At 35.4% G+C, this 24029-nt stretch overlaps 4 protein-coding genes and 1 long non-coding RNA gene across 6 annotated transcripts; 2 read left to right on the top strand and 3 right to left on the bottom strand.

The window, feature by feature from the left end:
• Positions 1 to 1566: 1566 nt before the first annotated feature.
• LOC142549613 (T-complex protein 1 subunit zeta 1-like) lies at positions 1567 to 7941 on the bottom strand. Its single transcript, XM_075658661.1, has 16 exons — positions 7784 to 7941; positions 7529 to 7681; positions 7373 to 7436; positions 6560 to 6695; positions 5811 to 5962; positions 5672 to 5719; positions 5454 to 5546; positions 4677 to 4783; positions 4472 to 4586; positions 4307 to 4393; positions 3478 to 3682; positions 3206 to 3300; positions 2577 to 2645; positions 2300 to 2407; positions 2080 to 2198; positions 1567 to 1922 (listed from the first exon to the last, which is right to left on the bottom strand). The coding sequence occupies exons 2-16, from the start codon at positions 7660 to 7662 to the stop codon at positions 1847 to 1849; spliced, it is 1608 nt and encodes a 535-aa protein (XP_075514776.1). The 5' UTR covers positions 7663 to 7681; positions 7784 to 7941; the 3' UTR covers positions 1567 to 1846.
• Positions 7942 to 8355: 414 nt separating this feature from the next.
• LOC142549615 (uncharacterized) lies at positions 8356 to 11200 on the top strand. Its single transcript, XR_012821226.1, has 2 exons — positions 8356 to 8942; positions 9996 to 11200. It is a non-coding gene; the product is annotated as an uncharacterized LOC142549615 (long non-coding RNA).
• LOC142549614 (ubiquitin receptor RAD23d-like) lies at positions 10900 to 15837 on the bottom strand. 2 transcript variants are annotated; one of them, XM_075658663.1, is made up of 12 exons: positions 15626 to 15837; positions 14469 to 14630; positions 14223 to 14276; positions 13572 to 13648; positions 13424 to 13475; positions 13143 to 13319; positions 12821 to 12961; positions 12621 to 12686; positions 12497 to 12544; positions 12298 to 12404; positions 12102 to 12180; positions 10900 to 11203 (listed from the first exon to the last, which is right to left on the bottom strand). In XM_075658663.1, the coding sequence occupies exons 1-12, from the start codon at positions 15689 to 15691 to the stop codon at positions 11087 to 11089; spliced, it is 1146 nt and encodes a 381-aa protein (XP_075514778.1). In that variant the 5' UTR covers positions 15692 to 15837; the 3' UTR covers positions 10900 to 11086. The 2 variants fall into 2 exon arrangements, with proteins under 2 accessions (XP_075514778.1, XP_075514777.1); XM_075658662.1 differs by having other exon boundaries at positions 13143 to 13320; positions 13413 to 13475.
• Positions 15838 to 17176: 1339 nt separating this feature from the next.
• LOC142549616 (small ribosomal subunit protein eS7-like) lies at positions 17177 to 19234 on the top strand. The gene is made up of 6 exons (XM_075658664.1): positions 17177 to 17304; positions 17821 to 17940; positions 18027 to 18100; positions 18208 to 18331; positions 18651 to 18833; positions 18910 to 19234. The coding sequence occupies exons 2-6, from the start codon at positions 17866 to 17868 to the stop codon at positions 19027 to 19029; spliced, it is 576 nt and encodes a 191-aa protein (XP_075514779.1). The 5' UTR covers positions 17177 to 17304; positions 17821 to 17865; the 3' UTR covers positions 19030 to 19234.
• Positions 19235 to 20840: 1606 nt separating this feature from the next.
• Positions 20841 to 23737, bottom strand: LOC142549617 (mannose-6-phosphate isomerase 2-like). The gene is made up of 5 exons (XM_075658665.1): positions 23250 to 23737; positions 22771 to 22938; positions 22146 to 22358; positions 21514 to 21780; positions 20841 to 21377 (listed from the first exon to the last, which is right to left on the bottom strand). The coding sequence occupies exons 1-5, from the start codon at positions 23562 to 23564 to the stop codon at positions 21045 to 21047; spliced, it is 1296 nt and encodes a 431-aa protein (XP_075514780.1). The 5' UTR covers positions 23565 to 23737; the 3' UTR covers positions 20841 to 21044.
• Positions 23738 to 24029: the final 292 nt, after the last annotated feature.

Genomic DNA, 24029 nt, shown 5'->3' on the forward strand with positions numbered 1-24029 from the left:
AAAGCAATCCGATCGAATGTGGTATAATCGACTAAGTGATCACTTGATGAAAAAGGGATATGTAAATAATTCAATATGCCATTGTGTTTTCATTAAGAAAACAACATTCGGATGCGTAATTATTGCTGTATATGTTGATAATTTAAACATCATTGGAACGAATAAGAAAATTCAAGAAGTTGTGTCATACTTGAAGGAAGAATTTGAAATGAAGGATCTTGGAAAAACCAAGTATTGTCTGGGTTTACAAATTGAACAAAAAGAATGTGGAATATTTGTTCACCAGAAAAATTATACAGAAAAGATCCTTAAACGTTTTAATATGGATAAATCAAATCCTTTAAGTACTCCAATGGTTGTTAGATCATTAAAAATAGAAAATGATCCATTCCGTCCATGTGAAGATGATGAAGATATTTTCGGTCCAGAAGTACCATATCTAAGTATTATCGGTGCCCTTATGTATCTTACAAATTGTACAAGGCCTGATATATCTTTTGTCGTAAATTTGTTGGCAAAATTTAGCACATATCCAACAAAGAGACACTGGAACGGAATTAAACATATATTCCGTTATCTACGAGTAACGATGGACTTGGGACTTTTGTATTCAAAAGATGCTAATCCAAGTATAATTGATTATGCCGATGCTGGATACTTATCTGATCCACACAAGGCACGTTCCCAAACTGGATATGTATTTACTCGTGGAGGCACTGCAATTTCTTGGCGTTCACAGAAACAAACGCTTGTAACAACTTCATCAAATCATGCCGAGATTATTGCACTACATGAAGCAAGTCGTAAATGTGTGGGGTTAAAATCAATGAGCCAACATATCCAAATCTCATGTGGATTATCATTCGACGAGAAGCCTGTGATACTATATGAAGATAATGCTGCATGTGTAGCTCAAATGAAAGCAGGATACATAAAAAGCGATAGAACTAAACATATTCCTCCTGAGTTCTTCGCATTCACCAAGGAGCTTGAGAAGAATAAATGTATTGATGTTCGTCACATTCAATCAAGTGAAAACTCATCAGATCTCTTCACAAAGGCACTTCCTACGATAATATTCAGAAAGCACATATATAATATAGGGATGCGCAATCTACGAAATTTGTGAAGAATTGTTCATGTCAACATGAGGGGGAGTTTACGTGACTGCACTCTTTTTCCCTTACTATGGTTTTTATCCCAATGGGTTTTTCCTAGTAAGGTTTTTAACGAGGCAGTACAAAATCACGTAATGAAGACATCATCGTATCATGATCATCATCACAAGGGGGAGTGTTGAAAATATGAAAAATATTTGTGTTGAAAATTATAATGTTGAATGTTGAAAATTAGGTAAAATTAGGTGTTGAATATTGAAAATTAGTGTGTGATGATGTATGTAATGATGAAATTGTTTTTGGATTGTTTTTCAAAGAATTCCTATAAATAAGTCTCCATTTGTAAAAATTTGATACAATTGAGCAGAGAAAAAAATATTATAAAGTGTGCAGTTTGATAAATTTTGAGAGTTTGAGATTTTTACTTTTTACCATAAATTTTTACGTGTGAAAAAAGTGTTTTTTTTGGTATTTAACGACCGATCAAATAATAACAGCCATCATGTACGCTAATTCTCATATTTCAGCCAACTAAGACACAAACATGTCCGATAAATAATACGATGCCCAGTTCTTTTCAAGCAAAATATCAAATGCTAAAACTGAAGATAGGAAAAATTGTGAATCGTTCAATACGTTTAAGAACAGTAGATGGTTCGGAACCATGACCATCCTCACCAAAACTATCTCATGAAAACCACACAAGCGACACGGTGAAAGAGAACATGCTAGCTAGGTTTCCTCATGTTACGCCCAGCACGAATAACTTCATCAACGAGTAGCAACTGAGATGCAATCACAGGGCTGCAAAAGAATGGCGTCTCTCTTAGAATGCAAAGTCACCAAGAAACAAATGACTGTAGAAATCCACATCCTCCCTCGGAGACCGTATAATTTTCATGGAGGGGAACTCGCATAATCATGAATATTAGTAAGTGGGAGACAAAAAGTTGTGACTTACGCAGAGTTTATGATCTGACGTTTGACAGAGTAATTGTCAAAGATGCCCTCCATATGCGGGTCAATAGGTTCTCCAGTGTGTTGATTAAGGCCAACTACATTTCCCTTGTCATGTTCTCCCTAAGTAAAGAGCAAGCAATCTTCTAAGACTAGCAAACGAATTGATTATATTGATTATTTCTTGGAAATTTTGTAGTCAAATATTATAAAATATTAATTACCGTGAGATCAATGATCACATCTTGAGTATCAAGTCCAGAGTTATCGGCTAGCGTCTTTGGAATCACAAGAAGCGCTTCGGCAAATGCTTCCACACCAAGTTGAGCGCGCTGATCACAGTTTCCAATCAATTAAACAAATTCAAGTTAGTACATAACAGTTCAAAACCCCGTCAATACACTGCAACACCCCACAAACACAAGGACTTCAAATCATGAGACTGAAACAACTGCCTTTACAAATACATCAGAAAAAATAAATGCACACAGGCAAACATACCCCTTGAACAGTTCTCTTCACTTCATTAACAAGGTGTTGTCTGGCAGCCACCTCAAAAGCCCCTGCACCCTGTAGTATACAGAACGATTATTCATCGTAGGTTCTCTAAACTGTTTGTCTATCAGGAAAAACTCAATGGACATTCATATCGCTGAAAAACTGCAACAGCAGAACTTATTTGACTCTCAGGTTTCTAAATCACAAGTACAAAAGCAAAAGACAGTCAATTGGACATTAAACGACACAAAAATGTTTGCATATTTCACTGAATTAAAATTCAGAGAAAAACAGAATGAAGCAAAGTTGAGTATTCGAAAAATGAATTGCCCAATAATGGTTGTTATCCATTCTTAGAAATGCAATAAAACATGCAAGCCAAGGCCAAAAACAGATGACCAACCCATACGCATGTCCACCAATGACTTCACACAGAGGATCGCAACAAAACAATGTCATGAACAAATGTGCGATAAATTTGCGCAACAGCTTTACTTCTTTTACAGACAAGAGTAGTTCTCACTTTTCTCTCCTTTTGGACAGGGGTTCTCACCTTTCAAGAAGTATCATTGTAAAAAGAAACGAGATAATAGAACTAAAACACGAAAACCCAAGCTCTCTAGTAAACTCACTAGTACAACAGCTTCATCTTCAATAGTATTTTTCACTGCCCTCAGCCCATCACGAACAGCATCCTTAATCTGAGCAATTGTGTGATCATTTGGTCCTGCATAGAGGTTGAAGGTAGCATCAGTACATTAGAAATCAATATAACAAAATATAAAAGCACAATTCTCCAGAAGCAGAAAGCAAAGAGCACATTCAGAAACCAATAAAACCAATACACCATGAAAGAGATTATTGTACAGCGATGATGGAAGAACCAGAAGAGCACTAAACATACCTTTTATGAGGATTGTACAGGAGTGTGGATTTTTCACGTTTTCTACAAATGTGTACTTCTCTTCTCCAAGTACATGCTCATAGACCAATCCAGCCCAACCAAGACAGTCAGGAGTTAAGTCATCAACTGAATTGACAGCCTCTCCACCACAAGCTAAAACTAATCTCTCCATGTTTCTCCTTTTGGCTCTTCGCAAGGCAACTATCTAAACAAATATCATCAGAATCAGAAAGTAGAACAAAGCATAGGATGCTAAAAACCACAAAACATTATCTAACAATCAAATCCTGTGTTGTATGCAAATAACCATAAAACATTATCATATAATCAGATCCTGTGCAGTATGCAAATAACAATATAAAAATATCTACTAATCAGATCCTGATCAATACTTTACGACGTATTTACTAAAGAACACCAACTTATATGAGCAAGCGTGACGCTTTTTACCCTGATGAACTAAAACAAGGAACTTTCCCGCGCATACAAAGCATGTTAACTAAAAGAGATAAACACCATACTTGTGATAAAATGACTAGAGGATCATTAAAACCAACCTTGCATTCATGTCACAACAATTGAAAGATTAAAAAGTCAACAATGTTTTCCTTCAATATTTCAACTCAGTGCTCAAAAAATCAAAAGAAATAGCAAAGTAACTGAAAAGATGCTAAATAACACGAGTGATTAAAGTCAAAGTGGCAAGATAAAAAACTTTCAAAAACTCAAATAGAGCAATGATGTAAAGGACAATACTAGACATAGTATGCAGAAATCATCTGGTTAGTTTAACTTCCAACAACCTTCATAAAAGGTAAAGATGACTTACTCCTTCTCGAGCAAGAAGATCCAACGATGGAGGATCGATTCCTTTTTGATTGATGACAACAAAACTGTTATCATTACCAGAACACACCTGGAACGACACAAGCATTAGCTAATGAGTTCTGCTCCTCTACAACAAGACTACTTAATTGCACCATAGACTGGATACCTTGTTCTTCAAATCAATAATTTTCTGTACTCTTTGATCAACAGATCGTCTCTCAGCTGCAACCATTGCTTCTCTCTGTTCTGCATTTGAGTAGAAAAATCCTGCATTTACTTCACTGAACAAAATAAAATGCAAGTCATACTGCTCATGAGTATAAAGAGAAATAAGCAAGGCACGGACCAGTAAAGTATTATACGATCATCACCTCTTCTCATACTCCAATGAAACATTACAGGTTAAAATATGACAATTTTCTGCTCGGCGTTTCATATCTGGATGTCTAGATCCATGGTCAAGAACAAGACCCTCAACCTAACATGGTCACAAGAATGAAGCCAACTTATTTGTTAATTATTGGATGCAAAGGAGACAAGTATATAGATTAGTAGAAGTTAAAACAGCAGCAGGTAAATTTGTTTGTTCAGAATGCCACTTGACAAATGATTTCCTCCAAAATAAAAAATTATGAAGAGATATATATTTTTCCACTTGAACATGGGCATTTGAATGATTAAGGAATAAGAACATTATAACAAAAGCTATACGATTATTAGACTCTTGAAATTGAAATAGAGTATGTATGTGTCACTATTATACAAGGACATACCGCTGCCCTCACATGGGCATCATCGAACAAGCAAACAAATATCTATAACTCCACAAATGAAAAGAGATCAACAAGCACGCAAGATGCGTCCATTATAATTACTGATTAATTGTTTTTGCATTTTCGGATCAAGTGGGGAAAGGAACTCCAAAGAAAATATCAAATTTGCACATTTCATCAAGAGAAACACGAAGAACATGTTGATTAATTAACTACTTTGGCAACTCTTCATAAAACAGCCAGAGAAAAAATTGAAGTTGGAATAACCACTGTACGCAGTTAGATAATTGAGTGAATACAATTGCAAACAAACATGGGTTTTATTTGTGGAACACACTTAAAAAATATAATCAATTTCCACATCAACTGACATACCAGACGAGTGTCTACATCAAACTTGTGACGCATGTGCATTATCTCAACCATAAAAAGATCAATAGGCTCTTCAGACTTATGGATGCAGAGAACCTAGAGCATCAGGTAAACAAGAAATAAAAATATCAAAAGTTACAGCAGACTAACAGCGAGAAAGATATAACATAATGTATTAGTCCAACATTTATAGAAATCATCGTAAAACATTAAATACTCACAGAATTTACAACTATATCAGTCAATTGATCAGCCAATGCCTCATATAGCTGCAAAAAAGAAAAGTTAAAAGCATAGATCTGAAATAAACAGGCAATTAAAGTGAAAATACATTTCAAAATATAGTGGCTGAAAAAGAACCTTTGTCCTTAATGCCGTTCTTCCCACCATCTTCAGTATCTCTGTATCAGGTACATCACCCATCACCACTGGAGTCTTGAAATTTTCAAGAAATTGGAGAGTTGCTCTTTTGGCAATTTCAAATCCATCAACTAAAACTCGTGGATGCGTTCCTGGAAGAAAGAACAGGTCTATTTCAATTTACTAAAGTTGGAGAAAAATGGAAGAAACCATTCAACTAGTGTCTGATCAGGTAAGGTTTATAGCAAAAACAAGTGTATACCATAGGGAAATTGTAAAGGATAAAACATTAAATAACTAGAGGTCAGTTTGCATGCAGAGTTTTGGACTGACACAGACGAAGGATAATAAAAGCTAAGTTAATCTAGCTGGCATAAGGGATACCATCTCATATTCCTCTCATGACATTGACTACGATTTTTTTTGGAGAACATGTATTTTTATTTACTTGCTCAAACACATGTATGGGAAGTCGTGGAGAAGGCATGGGATTCAAATACAACACATTTCTATAACAAAGTAATCATAAGGGGAAATTACCCTCATATGCCTGTCTCCAAATAAATTAACTGGAAAGGATGGACTCTATTGATTTGGTATTATTATTTCACTTAAGCCATCATAAGCAAACAATAATAAGACCGTAACTTTCAAGAGCACAAATTGAGTTACATAACCATGACATGATAAACAAAAGAGTGCATTATACTGCAATTACACAAATTTCACAGCAGAGTAAAGTTGCCAACCTTCATCTATGTACCGTTCTGATTGCTTCATAAGCTCACCAATAAAGATAACAGTAGAAGTTGTACCATCTCCACTCATATCGTCTTGAGCAACAGCAGTCCTTGCAATCATTATGGCGGTAGGGTTTTGAATTTGCTGTCATATCCAATTAAAAGAGATGTCATGAAGATTAAGCCATGAACACATCTTTATCATCTTTGTACAAAAATATTGCTTAAACTGAACATCAAGCCTCAATTTTAAGAACCACTTTGACTGAAAGGTGCAAAAAACACAAAAGCAATTACATATGCCAGAAAACTCAGCAGATAAATGGTTGCTCCAATAATTGTTTGGCCATGCTTAAGCAATTAAGCATACTAGTCACACCATTACGATCAATCCTACTACACATTTATCCATGTAACACTCTAAAATTTCCGTTGCATAACCATCAGTACCAATCCAAGTATAGCACGCTTGCACCCTTCTTATAAAACGCAAGTGCCAAGCATTCAAATTAAAAAAAGTTGGAATGCAGTCTAAATATTTTTATAGCATGCCATCACATTTCCAACATAACATATTTATAAAATAGGTAGGGCTTCTTCAGAAAAGGGTATGCAACGCACTTCCAACAACCCCAAGCAGCAAAGTCCACAAAATTTCCGGGAGGAAAACACAACTTAAGATACCAGTAAATCAAATAATTGTTCAAAAAAAATAAAAAAATCCAACACTGCAACAAAATTATGCGACGCATAATCCAGAAGCAATAAATTTTGATGAAAAAATAATTGGAAATACACACTCCAGACAAGAAACAAACTTACCATCTCTTTCAAAAGAGTGTTACCGTCCTTGGTTAGTTTAATATCACCAGCTCCACCCACAAGCCTAGTGAGACCGCAAACAGTCAATAAAAACTACGAAAAAACAACACACAGCGAGCGAGAAAATGTCAAAAAAATAAAGGGTAAAACATTTACATCTTGATAGTGCCTTTAGGGCCGAGATTGGTTCTAAGAACATCTTGGAGTCCCTTTGCGGCATTGATGTTCATGTGAAGCGCATGTGATTTGTTGAGCACCTCCGCGTTCGGATTCAACACCCTGAGCGACATCGTGGCTCACACAGTACAACTGATATACGCAATCGAAGCAGACACAATCAAACACTCCACCACAAGCGTAAAACAACAATGCAACAATCGTGTATGAATCGACAGATAGAAATAGAAGTACCGCTGCTAAATAAGGAGAAAATCTGATGGTTGGAGAAGCGTCCGCAGGGGAAGTGGAGAGAGGTCGCCGAGGAAGGAAATGACACTAGGGCTTACTGAGGGTTTCTCCTCTTTATTCAACCAGTTGGAAACGCAATTGGGTGTGCGTTTTTAAGTACTCGAGTGAAAGTCGTGCACAGGGTCGGACAAATTATACACAATTGTATTTATGTGTGAACTTTAATCCTAATTATAAACTAATCAAATTAATTCCAATATGCTGAAAAAATTGACCCGATCTCGCTTCGAAACTCAAAAAAATTAAATTTGTCGGTTGGAGTTCGATTCGAAAAATTTGAACATGTATATAAACTATTCAAACTATTGAACAAAAATAAAAAATCGAAAGACTTCTAAATATTTTTATTTAATATTTTTTATATTATATTAATTAATAAAATATAAATACCAGCAAGTGGGTTAAAAACAATCCAATAATATAATTTGAACTCAAATTTGACTAAAAAATTTGAACATATTCAAGTTCGGACTAATCCCATAAATTCTGATATCAAATACTTTTTTTAGTAAAGGCTGAACTGATTTCTACTCCGCTTTGACAGTTAATCGCTTGATTTCAACGTAGTTGTCTCGCACGAAACAAGATGTTATCATTGGCCTTTCGACCTTGCGCCGGAAGCCTTCCCGCGGGTCTTATACCGCAGTCAAATTTATCCAAAAAGCTAATCTATCCCACCATAAAGACCCCATATTTTTCTTGTAATCCACCCAACAAAAGAAATTTTATGCCCATCAAAACCAGTGCTTCATCTTCTTCACTGACCACCCAAGAAGCGTCAATCTTGGACGATAATGAAGCGAAAGAAAATCCCAGAATTGTGGTGAAGCCAATGGAGAGACCCAGACTGGTTTTGAGATTCGTTTGGATGGAAAAGAATATCGGAATAGCGATAGACCAAGTGATTCCAGGCGGCCATGGGACCATTCCTTTGAGCCCATACTATTTCTGGCCAAGAAAAGATGATTGGGAGGAGCTTAAGCCTTAAGGTCATGCTGGACAGTAAGTCATGGATTTCAAAGAAGCAAACGGTGGTTCTTCTCAACCAGGCTACCGATATAATTAGTTTGTGGCAGCAAAGTGGGTAGAGTGAGTTAACTTGGTAAGATTTTATTGTCAATCTTGGAAGTAATTTCTCATTTTTTAAAACCTTTTTTTTAAACTCTTTTTACCCTTTCTTTAATGTTATATTAATATCTTGATGCGTTGTTTGAGTTGGAGTGGATGCTTCGTGTGCTTTTTCAAGAAGGGGTTTCTGTTCCGGTGCTAGATGCAAACATATCCGACTCCCTGTTTCCTTTTACTCGTTTTACCCTTTATTAGACAAACAGATGTGTACCAATAAACAGTTCTGGTTTTATACTTTTATCTAATATAATTGTATTGAGACGGTGCTAAATATCAAGCAGGGAAAGAGACAGGAGTTCGACATCGCGGGCTGAAATATGTTATTCTATAGGCTAATTTTATGCTCCTCAGTGGATTTACATTCAATAGAGTGATTGGCACCGTCTCATTTTTCAAAAAAAAAAAAACACAAATTAAGAGAAGGTAATAAAATAATTTAAATGATACAACACAGGTCAAACATCTAAAGCATATGGGATGCAAAACTCCCGGTGGAGCACAAACTTAGCTTATTGCGTGGTGAACAAGGACTATTTTCACGATATATCTGGAAAAAGTTTCAAGTTTTCCAAATTATATAGGCTAAGATTGAATTTCACTAGTATTCCTTCCATGCTCTTCACTGCTACCAGAAATCACCTCCCAAATGTTATTTTTATTGGAAGCAAGTGGCATATGCATCTGCTGACATCTATATTTTCCTGAAAATATGGGGTTTTGACTTCAAAATGTCAACTTTATGTGATTCTTACGTTGAGCTTCTGTACCTTGCTGTTGATACCTAAAGGATTAGACTGACGGTGAGCGTTTCCATTACATAGAGCTATTTGCTTTAATATCTTGCATGTGCTTTCAAATCTGGCATGCCGAGTTGAAAACTTTTGTATCATTTCCAAGAAAAAGAACGCTGGTCATTCTTAAACACTTGACATAATTTCTGCTGGAAATTCTTAATTTCACCGGACTACTGGAGAAGTAGCAAACTCTGTCCTTGTATGGAAGTGAAAAGTTCGTACAACTCTTGCAGCTCTGGGAATATTCCGCGTCTCGAAGCTGCAAAGATCATCATGATGTAGTGATATTGCCTAGTTGATCTTGGGACCCTCTGCTGTTTTTTTCTGTCAGACATATCTCCCCAACAATATGGCAGTAGCTTACGATCACAACATATGCATCTAATGCATTTTTCTCAAAGTTGACATGCTCAACCTGCGATGGAATTACAGTCAAATGTATTCAGAAGCAAGCTAAAAGGTTGACGGAGTACGTTATGGCTGTAAATTTCATGAATTCTGGATATGGCAAAATCGGCCCGAATATTCAGTTTTGCTGTTGTTGATTGCCTACCGATTAAAGCAAGCTTCATCCTTTTTCCCCCTTTTTTCCTCTGTTGTTTTTACACTGTTTTTTAAACTTGTGAAGCTCTGAAATAGTTCCGCAAGAACCCTTCGTGAATTATGGCTCCTGTGTTTTGGTTTTTCCTACTCTCTAAAAGGAGAGTCGTAAGACACATATACGGATGTTTCTTCCACTGAATTGGTCTCGGGTTTCGTTGATTTATGATTGTTAGGACATTTCTTAGTCGCTATCCAATGGCACAAAGAATCTATGGCATGCTCATTTCTTTAAAACACACCCAAAAAAAAAAAAAACAAAACTATATTTATATGGTCATCAAAAACAAAAAACAAAAACAAAGAACACATTTACTTATTTCCGAAGATAAAAGGTAACATAAAAAAAAGCTAAAATCTATTAATAAAACCTTAACAAATGAAACCATGAGTAACAAAGCTTAAAAGTTAAACTACTAAAAGTCAAATAAGTTTCGGCTAAAAATCAAAATCTTAAGGGTGCCAAAGAATATAGCTTGAACCACGCTGATACTAAATATCGCAGTTTCGTTAGTTACTACGACTTGCTTCTATATCACTGGCGAAGTAACATGATCGGATAAATATAACCATGAACAAAAATAGACGAAGTATTTTGAAAACTGTTAAGTCTGGGAAAGCCTCTGTGAACAATAAATAAAAATTAATCCACAAGGCAAGAAAGTGCACATTGCACATAACAAAGCATGCAGCTATAAAGGGAGACCATTCCATCCACACAACTTCACTCATCGAACTCATGCATATGATCTAAGAGGTAGTTTGCAGCCAACTCCTCGTTCTTGTTGCACGCAAAATATACTTCCAATACCAAAGCTCGGTCGAACCCCATCGCTTCAAGCTGCAAAACAAAACACCATAGTTGTGTAATTGAGACAATTGTGTTGTTTTGTTCATGGCTTTGATGCACTTGACTTTGAAGAAGGCATTTGATAATTATATGATTTGAAATTATATTTTGTTGGAGAGATCATTTCAATTCCTTCAAAAATATGTGGAGAAATATAAGTACCTAACAAAAAATTTCACCAAAAAAGACAACGAATTTTGAGTTGTGAAATTGAAACCCATTTATATCAAGTTCATGTATCCAAACGCAGTTATGGGGACCTAGCTTATATATCAAATAGAAAGAGAGTTTCTTGGTGGCTTGTATTGGGGTTCCATAATCAAAATATGGAATTGGATGTGTGCTACTATCTTAAAAGTTATAAATAATAGTAATGAAACAACTCAAATTTTTTGAGCCCTACAATAATCCAAGTATCACATCACGGTCATTACACCACATCATCAGCATAAAACATTAGCTACACTTGTTAATCTCAACACGTAATAATTATTAATGACATTTAGGTTGTGGTTGAATTGATGATTTGTATTGGAGAAAGTATTTGAAAGAACGATTTGAAATGATTCCATACTGAGATAAATTTTAAATCCACCATAATGATTAAAATTAATTAATTGAGATATGAAATTCATTCTCAAGTGGATTTACCAAAATAAACCAATTATTTTGTTTCATGGATTTGAAATCCTCACCTTCAAATCCATAAATCCAAATGTACCTTAAGGTGTTTCCCAACAGTTTTGAGCTAGAAGATTTTTTCACCAAGAGGCGATAATTGTAGTAGCCAAATGAAGTTACCAATGAATGCGATCGAGTGCACATGAACCTCAAAATAACAAACCAACATATGTTTACACAAAATTTGGTTTTAGCAGGAAAAACTTACACGTTCAATTGCTTCACGCTCTTCTGGTGTGACAGTGATGGCCTGTGGCATCGCTTCAGCCATTTGTTCTAAAATGTTCCTGGTTGCATCAAAGTTACATCCAAAGCTCAGAAAAAAAATACAAATTTGGGACTAAAACAACTTGATTTTATATCAAGTAGAATCAACATATGTTAACTATAGCAGATTTTCTCACCCCTCGCCCTCAACAGGTTCATTTATTAAGCGTAGAAAATCAGCCTGATGCTCTTGGATCATTCGAACTAATTGTGGATTTTGTTTCCCTAGTTCTTGAAGCATGGGCTGCCGAAAAGAGATGTTTACAAGGCAAAGTTAGCACTAATATATTAACATCCATAAATTGAAACAACTAATTAAATATGCAACACAAGCACCTGCAAGATTTGAGGATTGGCTTGCACCAGGGCTCGCAGTGATTGAAACTAAAAATAAGAACAAGAAAATCAAAACACATGATCTGTAATGGAAACCCAACTTGTAGAAAACCATGTTTGGTACCTGTGGACTGTTCCGAAGGAAATCTAGGGCACCGGCACTAGCATTTGAGCCCACGTTAGGAATACCCTGTCTCCATAAAGATGCGCACGCAATTATTCTTGTTCTCGATTTCTTCTTTAAATTCATTTAATAACTGCTATCCTTTTAGGTTCTTTCCATTAAAGATCAAAGGTATCTCAGAGCTTGGGAAAAAATCCTACCTGTGGAAAAAGGTCCAATGGATTAGCATTGGGTCCAGTCGAAGGTACTGCTGGCTGTGTAGACTGGATTGGAGGATTCACCGGCTGCCCACCAGCAGGTGTTTGCGCCGCAGAAGCAACTTCTGCTTGCTCTGGAATTCCCTGAGATTAAATTTCCGCTCAAGGTTATATAATCACATGGTTATTCAAGATGGAAGAAAAGAAAAATCAAAAATCAAAAGCAAGCCACAAAATATCAAACCCATGCTGTTGCATCTCACTGTCGCATTCTGTATTTCTCTATATAATAGGGTAAAAACAAAATAGAATGGTGGGAACTAACAGAATAAAGGTATTCAACCGCTCTCTCCGGATTATTATAAGCAGCACGCAGTGCACGAATAACTGTATCTCGATCCCAACATCCACCACCCATGTCAAGGATCTGTTGAACAGCACCCTCCAAGTTATTTCCAGCTACAAGATTCGAAGCCGCTTGACCATAAACATCTGTCACTGAGCTGTTGAACAAAAATGCATTATTCCGTGTAAAAGTCTAAAGTAAAATGCAAACATTAAGCAATTAATAAATAAGCAGACAAGTTATACTCACGAAGCAGGAGCGGGAGCGGGAGCGGGAGCGGGAGCGGGAGCGGATTCAGGACCTGACTGTGGGCTGCAAATGCAAGAGATGGAAATTCTTGATAAGGACATGAAGTGAAATTTTAAAAATTGTTAATGTTAGTTGAAAACTAGACCAATATGAACTCACGGTGCATTAGTTGATACAGGTGCCGGACCTGCAGTTACAGGCTGTGTTGGAGGAGGGGTATTACTTGCAGGTTGGGTCTTTGGGGACACAAAAAAACCAATCAAAACATATCAAAGTATAAAATATTTCAAGAACTTTAATCCTCATCAGGAATTTAAGCCTAAATTTAGAATAGACAAGTCTAGACAGATGCCACCACTCAAACTTTGCAAAGACAAATGCATGCAAATATTCCATTCCAGGTTTTAGTTTATGACTTCAACAAAACTGCAAAAACTATTTTTTGATTAATATGTTTGGAAATCGGAAAATTTGTCTCCTTTCTTTCTTCTTGTTACAAATATTTGTTTGGGTCTTGATCATTTTATCATTTTTATGAGGTGTTTAAACAAGTCCGTTGCTTAATTTTATCCTACAATTGGTTTTAAGTTTTCAATGTTACCATCATCTCCAGGGAAGAAAAGATAAAAATAAATAAATCACCTGCCTCTCAAGACACTCCACCTCAAATTCATAACTCACAATTGCAACTAAAAATATCAATTATTCATAAGATAACAACTTGAATATGAAAAATTCATAAAACACTAATCTAGTAAGAAAACACTAACCTAGTAAGAAACTGTGGAAAATAGATTTAGACGGACTTACTGTACTCGCTGGAGTAGCAGATCCAGTTGCAGCTCCACTTGATGATCCCTTGTTCTACAAAATTCCAGAGCTCATATAGTCAACCATAAATTTAACTTTTTTGTCATTAATATGCCCATGTGTTAGGTAGCATTTGTATCTTGTTTACCAAAGAGTTCTTAAAAGAATCTCCATTCACATGAAATCCCAGAGTAATGGGGCAGGAGAAGCTACATAACTCTCCAAATGACAAGACAGTCAATTTACCTTGCTCAACATAATCACCACAAAACTTTTTTCTGCAACTTTGTTCTCCTCCAGTGTTGTATTATCTTTAAGAACCTTCCCTTGATGAATCAGCATCTGTTGAGCAGCTGGGTATACATCAGAACCCTGAACCATTTCAATAATTTTCTTCACATCGGCCACCTACAAAGAATGACGTATGGTAAGAGAATAGATTCCATGATAAATGATAAAAAGAACCAAGACAAATGCATATGCAAGTTCACATTTGGGGAGAGCTATAATACAATGGAAAGATATTTGAAAGTCTTATAATATAATTTATCCCGGGGACTATGGTAAATGATCCCATGAAAAGGTTATCTAAAACAGTTTTCAGTTTTCTATAATTTTCTAGCACAAATATACCATGTGAGTCATGTGACTAAAACCACATTCTTTCCCTTACTCCATCCTTCTTATACATACAGGACAATATTCTGCATTTATGTGGCTAAACTGCAGTGCCTCTAAACCACCTCATAGATCAACCAACACTAATCAGTTCTTCCAAAACAAAAAAAATATGAAGATTTTAAAGAGATTTGAACGACAATATATTAAACTTAATGACATTGGTGTTAAAATAATCCGATAGCAAGACAAATCTTGAGTTCAGGTAGCAGTAGATACTCTACCACATGAGTCCATGAGACGTGCATCTGCCATCATCTTGAGCAATACATATTCACGATAAAAGTCAAAACTTTAAAATCAAAACCAAGAATTATGGCCCACAAGCAAATCAGTGGGGAAAAAGGAACTCAGCTGGCTGAAGAAAAACAAAATTATCTCCGATTGCATTTATAATTAGAATAAATTACCACGTCAACACTAAAAAATGCCAATTCAGGGCCCTAATTACCCTCTCTTCACAAAATACAATTAGAATCAAATCGAGCCACTAAAGACACATTAACGAAGATATCCGCCAGTACCGAAGGAATATTAATTCAAATTCCTGTTGAAATTCGGAATAAACGCCACAAGGGTACAGATATGCCAATTCAGAACCCTAATCACTCCCCAATCAACGACTACAACGAAAATCAAATCCAAGACATCCAGCTAGGCGAACATATGAAGTAATTCGTGTACAGCAACGCAGAGAACAGGGAGTCAGAGAATTGATCCCATACTGTGTCATCGGGTTTCACTTCGATCTCGAAGTGTGTACCCTTCAGAGTTTTGACGTAAATCTTCATCTTCTTTCTTCCAACTTCTGAATGATACTCCTAAGAGACGGCCCCGATCACCGCCGCCGGCAAGGACCTGTAGAACACCGGGAGCTAAAAGATAAAATCTCAACTCGCGAGGCACATGCCAGACTGCCAGAGTGTACTCCTGACAGAACTGCAACGGTCACAATATATATACAAGAGGGAGATAATGATTTGGTAACCAAGCGGTAACTGAGAGGTTTCTTAGACCCAATTAAATTCCGACGCGTGTTAATGAGCTGGATCTCTGCTTGCTCGCAAATGATTTTGCTTGTGTTAAAAATCAAAATGCTGTATTAATTAATAATTAATAAATATTATTTATATTTTTTAAATCTAGATTTAAAAAAATAAAAATTATATATTAAATAATATATTAAAATTATAATTCAATTTGAAATTATTTATAAACTTAAGTTTAACCAAAAATACTGTAATGATTATCAAATGTAATTTTTAAAAAATTCTTATTAATATAGCTAATTAGAAGAATCAAATAATTTTTTAATTAATTTTTCAAAAAAATTTATTAATTAATATTTAGAGTATTCTTGCAAGCTTATTTTGCTTGGAATTTGTATGAAAAACAATCACATGGAATAAACATGCTGCATGAATTGATTAATTTTTTTATATAATTTTTTAAAAAACTGGTGTATTGTGAAATGGTATAACAGATTTCTATTTCTGAGATGAGTTAATCCGATCTAAAATTATCATGAAAAGTGTTATTTGGTCATAAAAAATTATATTTTTTCATGAGTTGGATCGGATCAAAAATCTATCTGAAAAAACTGACATGTGTGACGATCTCACAACTTTTTTGTTTTGCAAACCAATATATTTTATTAAGGTATCCATATATTTAAATTAATTAGAATGATTATTTAAGTAACACAATTTCAACTATTTTTTAACCTCATAGCGTTCTGTAATAATTTTTTAGTAATGATTTGAATTGAAATAAATTTTAATAATATATCTTAGAGTTAAATTTGAATAAAAATTTAAATATTTTTTATTTTAATATATAGAATGTATTGTGTATTTTTTAACATTAACCATTATATAGAATCACGAAGAAGAACATTTTATACCTGTATAAAAAATTCGATAGTGTTGTATAATAATATTATAGAGAGAAAATATCTATGAAACTGTATCACGATTTTATATGGGTGAGGTGGAATGATCATGTCTATATTTATAATTAAAAGTAATATTTTGAGCGTAAAAAATAATATGTTTTTATTTACTAAGTCAAGTTAGAGATTTATGTCGTAAAATTGATTTGTGAGACAAATTTATAGGAGTTTTTGAATGTTATAAGTATTTTCATAATAAAAATTTCGTTTCATAATTTTTTAAGATATTAAATTTTAAATTTGGTTTAATATTTGAGAAAAAATACTCGATTAATATTTGGAAATTTAGATCAAACTCTGCAGTCAATCCCAGCCGTCCGATACCTAGGGTTTTCAATGTCATGAATTAAACCCTCCCAGATTTTAAACTATCGATGCTCCAACTGTATAGTGTTTGTGAATCTTCAGCGCCGAATCGAGGGTTCCTCTTGTTTGGTCCCTCAATCCTGTCAAGTTACGCCTCGTCAGTGAAATTGATCTTCATCTCATCAATTTCCTCCCAAATATATGGGGATTAATTCTGTCAAACTGATTGTGTGCCAATTTCTGAAAAATTGGTTTTTTTTTTCGTTATTTTGCATAGAAATGGCTGAGTATTCATTTGTTATCAATCTGTTTGGTGAGTTGTAATAGAACTTGCTTTCATCTGTGCAATTTACATTCTTGTGCATTAATGTTTTGCATTTGGTTATGTTGTTGATTTTGAACTGTGGCAAATGGCTGTCATTGTTTGATTTTTAGAATCTTCGTGATGGTATATTTTTTTGGAATGAAGAAATCGTTTAATCAAATTGTATTAATAGTTGGATTAACATTATGCAGTATTTTTTCTGTTCGACTGCTCAGAGACTTGTTGCCCTAACCATGTTTTGAGAAATTTACTTAAGTTTCTGAATAGCGTCTATCCTTAATTAAAGAAAAAGTTCAAAATTCTTGGGAATTTATCCAATTTTTGTTCTTGAAACTCAGAAATAGTGGGGAGGCTCCCTTTATCGGCATAAAGGTTTTATCAAGATGTTCACTGCGGCGCAAAAGATTCACAAGGACAAAAATGCTGAGCCCACTGAATTTGAGGAGAATGTTGCCCAGGTCCCTTCCCACTCTTGCTTTCTGTTTTTTTGGTCCTTATTGAAGATATGCTTCATCATGATATGCATTTTGTTGCATATATACAGGCTCTTTTTGATTTGGAAAACACAAACCAAGAAATTAAAAGTGACTTGAAAGATCTTTACATCAACTCCGCATTGTAGGTTCTACTTGGCTGTGTGTTTGCCTTACTTTGCACTACTCTTGAGCATATGACCGACTCCTTTTGTGAAGTATGTTATAATCCAATTCGTTTATGTTTTACAGGCAAATTGATGTTTCTGGAGGCAAGAAGGCTGTAGTTATTCATGTTCCTTTCAGATTGAGGAAAGCTTTCCGCAAGATTCAACCCAGATTAGTGAGAGAACTTGAGAAGAAATTTAGCGGAAAGGTAAGATTGATATAAACAAACTGTTTGCTGCATAATCCAACATAAGATTATTAATTAGTTCGACGAGTTTTTTACATTCAGAAAAAAAACTGCAAAAAATTATTATGCTGGGAGATTCAAATTATAAATGTACTATCATAACATTGTAGTTTGTAATTATCGAAGTATACATGTATTGTTGGCTTTCTAATTTATAGCTTTAAATAATATTGAAGTTCTTAATTATCTTAACCTCATAAACTATTTCGTGTTGGAACAATGCAATATTTACTTGACAAATGTTTGCATTCAGCCACTTGATTAGTCCTCACTTTCTCAGGAAGTTGTCCTTATTGCTACGAGAAGGATTTCGCGCCCACCAAAGAAGGGTTCTGCCGTTCAAAGGCCTCGTACCCGCACTCTTACTAGTGTGCATGAAGCCATTCTCGAGGATATAGTTTATCCTTCTGAGATTGTTGGAAAGCGCACAAGATACAGGCTTGATGGTTCTAAGATAATGAAGGTGATTGATTTTCTTTTCTTCAATGTTTCGCTGGTCTTCCGGTTGATGATGTTTTTTATCCTTCTGCTAACTGCAGGTCTTCTTGGATCCTAAAGCCAAGAATGATACCGAGAATAAGCTAGAGACTTTTGCTGGAGTCTACAGGAAGCTCTCAGGGAAAGATGTCGTCTTTGAGTTTCCAATAACAGAGGCTTGAAAACCTGCCGTTGGTTATATTTTTTCTCACCCTGTCATTTTTGCAGAACTGAGTTGAGAACTATTTTTCAATCAGTTACGAAAGGTTCTTTGGAAATTCAATTGGTTGTTGCGATATAGCTGTTATGGTAATTTTCCGGTCTGCTTAATCAGATAATTTCATGCCATCTTGGTGATATTTAAAGCTACTACTTTATTTTGGTTCACTGATTGAGTTCAAATGGACTGCGAACGCCTGACTTAAACGTTGACATATTTCTAGAGTAGTGTTGTCATCGTCATATCCAGGGCATCTGAGGATTTGAATAACTAGGGAAAAGGATTGAAAATAGCACAGCATAATGTTACTCTTAGGCTGTGTTTTTGTTGGTGGGTTGAGATTTCTAATAAGGCCTCTTTTATTTATCAAAATTCTAAAACCGAGTGCTGTAACTTGGGATTGAACTAGGTTTGATTTCAATTATTTCTGGGTTCGAAGTTTTATATGATCCATCAGATTGAATAGATAATTGAATATATGATTGGTTATGCTTATGATTTAGCGGAATTAGGATTGTATGTAATAATTATTGTGTTGAAGCTTAATTTATTTTATGCAGTTATAGACTTAATAGTAAATATATTATTTTTCTTTATTTTTTATGAGCATGATTTGTAATCTTTAATCAATCAAATTAATCTATTTCAACGCCCTTCACTACTACCACTTGTCTTTAATATTTCCATGACCTGTTTTAGCTCTCCACACACCCCTCCACCCCCCCCCCCCCCCCCCCCCCAAAAAAAAAAAAAAAAAAAAAACAGTTTTCCTCCAATCTTCTAAAATCCAATTTTGACAAATTAAATCGATAAGTTCTACCACATTTTCGATTTTGTGTTCGTTGCAGTCATGCCTACCAATGCGATGATTTCTAACAATGGTTCCATCACCACTATAGTAAAAATAAAACCAACAGTGTTCGAATTAGTTGAGATGATAAGCATGTTGTCCAATAGTCACGAGTTAGATTTCTTCACCTAACATTTTTTTCGGTTAAGTTATTGCCTTAGAATTGCGCAATGTGACTTACCTCAATTAGAATTTTTGTAGGCTATTACGTTAAGCCTTTGAGCTTATTCAATGTCTACCTGAAAGGCAGCTGTTTTGGATTCTTATAAACACAATAAGGCCATCATCAAATTTTTCTTTGTTTTTTTCTCTTTGAAAAATGTTCCTTCTATTTTCTCCTCGAAACCCAACTTTTGAGACAACCCTTCGTATTTTTTCATTCCATGTCTTCCTACACGGTCTTCGTATTTTTTTTTAAAAAAAATTGAAAATGAAAAAAATTGATAGTGCATTTAATTTGATGTAGAAATGGGGTATATTTATAAGTGGGAATTAATAAATTATTATTTGTGTGACAATTATTATGTGAACAATAAATTGTGACTGTACGAAGATTTGATACTGGCTAAACAAGATGCCACCAAACGACGGATGAAGCTCTAATCTAGCTTTCTGTTCGTCTATAATTATTAAATGTCAATCAATTTTAACATTTTATATAACTTTGAGTTTTAATAATTTCAAAACATGATTCAATCTTAACATAATGATAAATGAAATCTAAAGTGAACTACTCAATTCTGATTTTGTTATGCTTAAATGAGTCTTTGGTTCGAGACCAACTCGAATAAATGAATCTAATGACGAAATTTTTGAAAATTCTACTCGAATTGTTCACGCACGGAGCTTAAACTATGTCAAACCACATTTTAAACGTAATCTAAGTTGTCTTGTGAACTGCATGAAAACAAGTTGGAAGAAGCTGAACCGTACAAAGTCAATCATACTTATTTCAAAGAGTTTACATTAAAATGTGTTATATGGTAGAAAACCAGGGCTCAGCCACACGTAGTAATACATTTCTATATATATATATATAGCCATGTACAACTATGGTAAGTATGCTAAGATTAGATGAAGCAGAAGTTATTCCTGAAATGAAAGGAAAAAGAAGAAAAAAAAACTCCCTAATTTGGAACAGCAAAATGTGATGGCTCGAAAAAATGGCTGTTTACTCCTGCACGATACAGATTCATACCTGAAGTAGAGGCAGCAGTGATCTCTATGTTTGCGGGTATAAACAACACATCGCCTTCAGTAATACACTCTTCAGATGAAGCTGTACACAATGTTCCGGCACCAGCCATCACCACAAAAATTGAAGGGCCAGGAACAGCAGGGAAAACTGTTGATGTTTCTTGTGGAAGAATGCACTGATCCACCTCGAATTCATCAAATGGAGGAATGTATTTCCTCGTAAAAGGATTTGAAACAACCCCATATAGGATTTCTGGAAAACCCTGCAAGAAAAGCCTGGTTACTTGAATTTGTATGAGCTATGTGTACCGCGTAAATTTACTCGGTACAATTACAAGAAGATAAATCAGGAAACAACAAAAAGAGTCGATCATCATCGAACAGTAACAGCGTATTTACCTGTTTGTATGTGAGCATAGAACAGAGAGTTTGGACATCCCGGTGCTTTGGTGTAAGACCAGCACGTACAACGTTGTCAGACGTTGCCATGCACTCGACACATTCACCAAATATATAGGCATGAGGCTCATTTGCTCCCAGGTATAGGGCTTCACCTGGATTAAGTTTCACATAATTTAACAAGAAGGCTGCTAAGACGCCAATATCTCCTGGATATTGATTCTCAAGCTTTAAAACCAATTGCTCCTTATCTGTCAGCTCTGTCACCTATGAGAAATGCTGGTGAAAACAATTTCTATGGCAAAAAATATTGTAAAATGAGGTGAATATGTAATTTCTAGGCAAAATTGTGACCTTGTTATCACATTGCATGCTTCTCCAGATAACTCAATTTCCCAGAACACGGGAATCTTTGGAGAGGTGCAAGAATTATTTCCAAATCATTCAAAAAATTCTTTAAAAAGATTCAAAGCAAGGTACTAGCCACATGCTGGTTTCTCAATTATGGATGAAGTAAGAGAATAACCAGATTAAGTGGGCTGAACATTGAAATCACCCTTCATAATTACAAACAAAAGCATTGCAAAAGAACATATTGAGTGAAAAACATTAAAAATGAGATTCCATGATACCTCACGCTTTCTGGTAAGTCGACTTATCAAGTTGGAGATAACATCAGATATCGTTGCCTTGTTAACCGACATGAGCTCTGTAAATAAGGTTTGCAAGACCCCTTTCCTATTCTTCTCACCATCTTGTTTACTCATATGTAACACTTGATCTGCACATGGACTGCCAACCACCTCAACAATCTCAGGGACATCGTGAAGGACACGCTTAAGTTCCTAATTACACGAGCAAATCATCCATATAAAAAATCAGAACTTCCAAATCTGATAGGATATGTGAACCTATGCTTGAACATTTTGTAGATGAATCATCTCAATTAAATAGTTAATTTTCTGAAATGCCCTCGAAAATTCAGTAACTTCAATACCAACATGATGATGACCGTTCCTACCTATATAATTCAAAATGAATATACACGAAATCTATAGCTATAAAGGCAGGATGAGATACATCCACATTTTTTTATCTAGACCATAAACCATGTAGAAGTCATCAATCATCAAACTACTCGATCAATCGTAGAATATCTGCACGCAGTTCGAACAGATTTCCGGAACAGTACTTACTGGATTTTCTGTCAACCATAAAAACATCCCAAGATCTAACAAGTTGAGATAATCACACTACCTCAATCCCAACAAACCCACACAAAGCCTCGAACTGAGTAACAGCCAAAGCCATCTCGGGCTTGTGATTATCATCTTTGTACACTTCTGGCTGTTGCTTATGCAGGATTGCAGCCAAATCCTTGTCTGGATGAGCCTGTATTGACAGTGCTTTTGCTACAGAAAGTACCTAAAAACATGGACAAATCCTTCAAAAACATCACTTAATTTAGCAAACACAAGCAAAAATCTTCGATTCCCCATCAAGTATATCGCGTAGAATTTTTTTATCATTTCAAAATCATTACAACTTGTTAAGCGCTAGTTGGATGACGATTTCCCTCCAAAAACAGGAACTTCATGCCCCTCAATTTATTAAAACATCCGCAGACACATAGAAATCACGCGATCAGAATCTTCAACTGAATCTCGATAGGTACACAGAATAGTACTCCCAAACATCTAGTTATCAGAATAGAAGTTGGAAAATTCCTCGATTACCTTGAAGAGAAAAGGGAGATCGGGACCCCATTTTCTCAGCACTTCATCTCCAAGCACAGCCGGGTTCCGCTCAATCCACTCCTTCAAACTCACCAAGTCCCCGGAACCACCGTTAGCCACCGGCACGACGACGTAAGAAGGGCCGGAGTCGTGGCTCCCCATCCAGAACTCGGCATAGGGATCATCATCCCGGACCACTTCCCCACCATTCTTCGCGTGCAACCACGCTACGCTGGATTCTTTCCCAACTCTTCCCCAATCGTAGTTCTTCACACAGCACTTGAGCCTAAAGATCCCTTGATTCTCAGTACCCATGGAAATGAAAGGAAAGCAAAGGTTTACTCACGGAAAGGAAATGGAAATCTTGGGAAATAGCGAAGGAGGAAGAAGATAGAGTTCATTGGTGGAAAAGGAGGAGTCTGGTTTTTGAAGAAATGATCGAGAGGGAATAGTACGGAGAGAGACAGTTGTTGACGGCTCAAGAATTTCGTTAACGTTAAATTCACGAGGGGAAAAAAAAATCAAGATCAATTAATTAGATACTTATAAAAAATATATTTGTATTTTTCAAAATTTATATAAAACAATTGATATAATGATGTTAGTGTTTTATTTAAACAAAAATAGTAACTTATTATTATGTTGGATTTAGTCTTCTTACATCTGACTAAACTCTCGAACCAATGCAATAATATGTAAATTATGTGAGCACGTAAATCATATTAAACAAGTCATGTGTGACAATCTCGTTCGAAAAAATGTTGGTAGAGATAATCAAAC

Source organism: Primulina tabacum, chromosome 6, assembly GCF_025594145.1.
Source record: "Primulina tabacum isolate GXHZ01 chromosome 6, ASM2559414v2, whole genome shotgun sequence".
NCBI classification, from domain to species: Eukaryota; Viridiplantae; Streptophyta; class Magnoliopsida; order Lamiales; family Gesneriaceae; genus Primulina; species Primulina tabacum.